Here is a 2,820-nt window from a genome sequence, read left to right as displayed (position 1 = left end):
ATGGTATGGTATGGTATGGTATGGTATGGTATGGTATGGTATGGTATGGTATGGTATGGTAGAGGAGCTATGGTATGCTGCTACAGTGTGGAGCTCTGTGGTGTGATGCTGCAGTGGGACATGTTGTGACTCAAGTGGGATCATGCCACGCCTCCACAGGCCATGCAGCTCCATTGGGACAATCACCAAATGGTATCGTGGTAATTTGGGCTATCAAGATTGAAGTGGGCCATTTGGTGACTTCCTTGGATACATTGGCTTCATAATTTATAAGAAAGCAGGTCTTTGTGCCATCCTGCAGCTGCTCTGTTGAATAATTAGACACAGTGTTTTCTATCACAGAATGTACAAGCCTCAGACCGACCCAGTCTCTCACCAAGCCCAGCCCACCACTCCATCAACTAGAGCCCAGAGACAGGCATCACCTGAACACGTTCTTCAAAGCTACATCTTAAAGTTTCCTTTTTATTTCTTATAAAATGAACCACAACTCATATACTCATCATGATAGGAGTTGAGTACGTCCTTAAACTGTGTCCATGGTGTGAGAAGCTGTGGTTGGCTACAGCACCAGCATCTTCCAGGAATGTCTGAGAGCAGCTAAACATTGCCAAGAGCCATCAGTTCTGAACTTTGCTGCTTGGTTTTATTAGCATGCTTTTATGAAGCTGCATCTTGTACACTTCATCCAGGAATCTGGGTATACAGCCATGTTATTATCTTATTACCCTTGAATAGAGAATTTCTTCTTGATAGAAGTGTTCTGTACCCTTATTCGTTCTATGAATAGATTCACTAAAGAGCTCCTTTGGTTTTGTTTCGGTTGCTGTTGGCTAAACAGCTCCAAGGGCTTCAGAGGCAAATCTTTGACTCATCATCTTTAGGAGAGAGACAGTGATGTCTACCCTGAGAACTAGCTCAGAATGGCAGGGCAGTATCCTGGAAGGCGGGATGAAGGGTGGAATTAAATCAACAGGAAAAGAGATGAGGAAGGGGAAAGCTGAAAGGACAAAGAATGACAGCTTACTATCAGAGTTCAGACAGAAGGAATGGTCCTCCACTCACAAATAGCTGTCCTAGTGCTCCTGAACCTTAAACATTGCCACCTTTGAGGTCATTCTGCACCTGCTGGTGACTCTCCACCTCCCCCACCCCAGTGCAGAGGGCTGGTGACGTCTACTTTCTGCCTGTGCTTCTTGTCTTTGACCACATCCCTGAGTATCACCGCCACTTGGCTGAATCATGTCTGTAGTAGCTTGGATAAGGAATGTTCCCTTCAAAGGATCATGTGTTGGGGGTTTGTGTTCCAGCTGGTAGTCTTCATTGGGACAGTGACAAATGGTATTGGGACATTTGGGGTTGTCAACATGAAGTGTCCATTTAATGATTTTTTTTTGAGGTTCTGGAAACCTTAGGAGGTAGGACCTAGCTTAAGGAAGTAGATCACTGTGCATTTCTTGTTCCTAGAGGCCACTCCCTTCTTTATCCTTCCTGCCATGGTATTCTGCCCAATCCTACACAGCCAAGCAACCATGGACTGGATCTTCTGAACCATGATCCCGAATAAGTCTTTCTTCCGTTTATGATGCATATGCCAGATATTTGGTCACAGAAACACAAAATGGCTTGCACACTGTCTGAGAGGCAATTTTAAGAAAAAAAAAAAAGATCATGGATAGCAAAGATGCTGGAAGTAAAAAGCAGTGTGATATACCTGACTGCTCTGTCGCCTGTAGTCTGGGTACCAGGTGAGCAGCCTTTTCTCAGGAGGTAACTGGTATCATGCTGACGGTTGGGCATCGTGAGACTCTGCTCGCTAAGGAAGAAAGTTGGAGACTTGCTTTTGTTTGGCTCCTCCTGGCTGTCCTAAAGATCTTTAACCAGATGACCTCACACCATGATTTATGACTGATATTTCTTAGTTACTTGTGGCTATAACTAAAGGGAAACACGTTCTGTGCTGTGAGGGCCTGGTTAGTGTCGTGCCTGGGACAACGAGATTGACCAAATTGCTGTCTACATGCCGGTAGACAGCTTCATCATCATGGCGGCTTCTCTAAATATATGTGCTAAGTTATAATGCATGCTGGTCGTCCCCACCCCCAGGAGCCACGTCTTCCTGAACGTAGCCTACCTCTCTCCCTCCACCTGGCCTGCCACCTCTCACTCACATCACAGAACACTTCTGTTCTGCGGACTGTTTGATTTCTGTGAAGGTGGCTTGTGCCTTTTCTTTAATGGTATCCAAGTCCATGTTCTGGAGGTTCTGCAACTGCCCAAGGATAGAATCCTTCTCCTCTTCCTCATCTTGGTCTTCGTCTACCATCTTTCGGAGATCTTCTGGCAAATCCACATCGTCCCCAGCCAGTTGGATTTGTGTCTCGTCCATTTCACTCTATGTGAAAAAAAGAAGAAGAAAAACCACATAGAGATATATAACTCTGAAACTGACCGACTGGTTAGACGGCTGAATAAAATGTAGATACGGCATGAAAGTAAGACTGTCAGGAATGAGTGATGTACAGTGGCCCTGACCCTGGAGACAGTGGCAGACACTGCAGCTTTGGGGTGGGAGGTCCCTCTCGTTCTCTCTGCATCTTGGGCTGACCGGAGCCTTCTAGTCCAAATGTTTTCCAACTGTATTCCCAGAAGAAGAAGCATTGACATCATCTGGGAGCCTATTACAAATAGAAATTCTGCCATCTTAGTTTAGATCTACTGGATCAGAAACCCTGGTAATGGAACCCTGGAATGAAGGTCCAGAAGTGATTCTCTCTCTCTCTCTCTCTCTCTCTCTCTCTCTCTCTCTCTCTCTCTCTC

General features: G+C 45.6%; 1 protein-coding gene across 1 annotated transcript in view; it reads right to left on the bottom strand.

Moving 5' to 3' along the window:
• Positions 1-2,167: 2,167 nt before the first annotated feature.
• The window catches only part of Cplx4 (complexin 4), a 15,019-nt gene continuing 14,366 nt past the window's right edge, over positions 2,168-2,820 (bottom strand). Inside the window, exon 3 of the mRNA XM_028774163.1 lies at positions 2,168-2,395. Coding sequence (XP_028629996.1) covers positions 2,168-2,395 — 228 coding nt within the window. The remainder of the gene's footprint in view (positions 2,396-2,820) is intronic.

Source organism: Grammomys surdaster, unplaced genomic scaffold (assembly GCF_004785775.1).
Source record: "Grammomys surdaster isolate TR1022 unplaced genomic scaffold, NIH_TR_1.0 239, whole genome shotgun sequence".
Classification (NCBI taxonomy): Eukaryota; Metazoa; Chordata; class Mammalia; order Rodentia; family Muridae; genus Grammomys; species Grammomys surdaster.
This window is presented reverse-complemented; position numbering and strand designations above follow the sequence as displayed.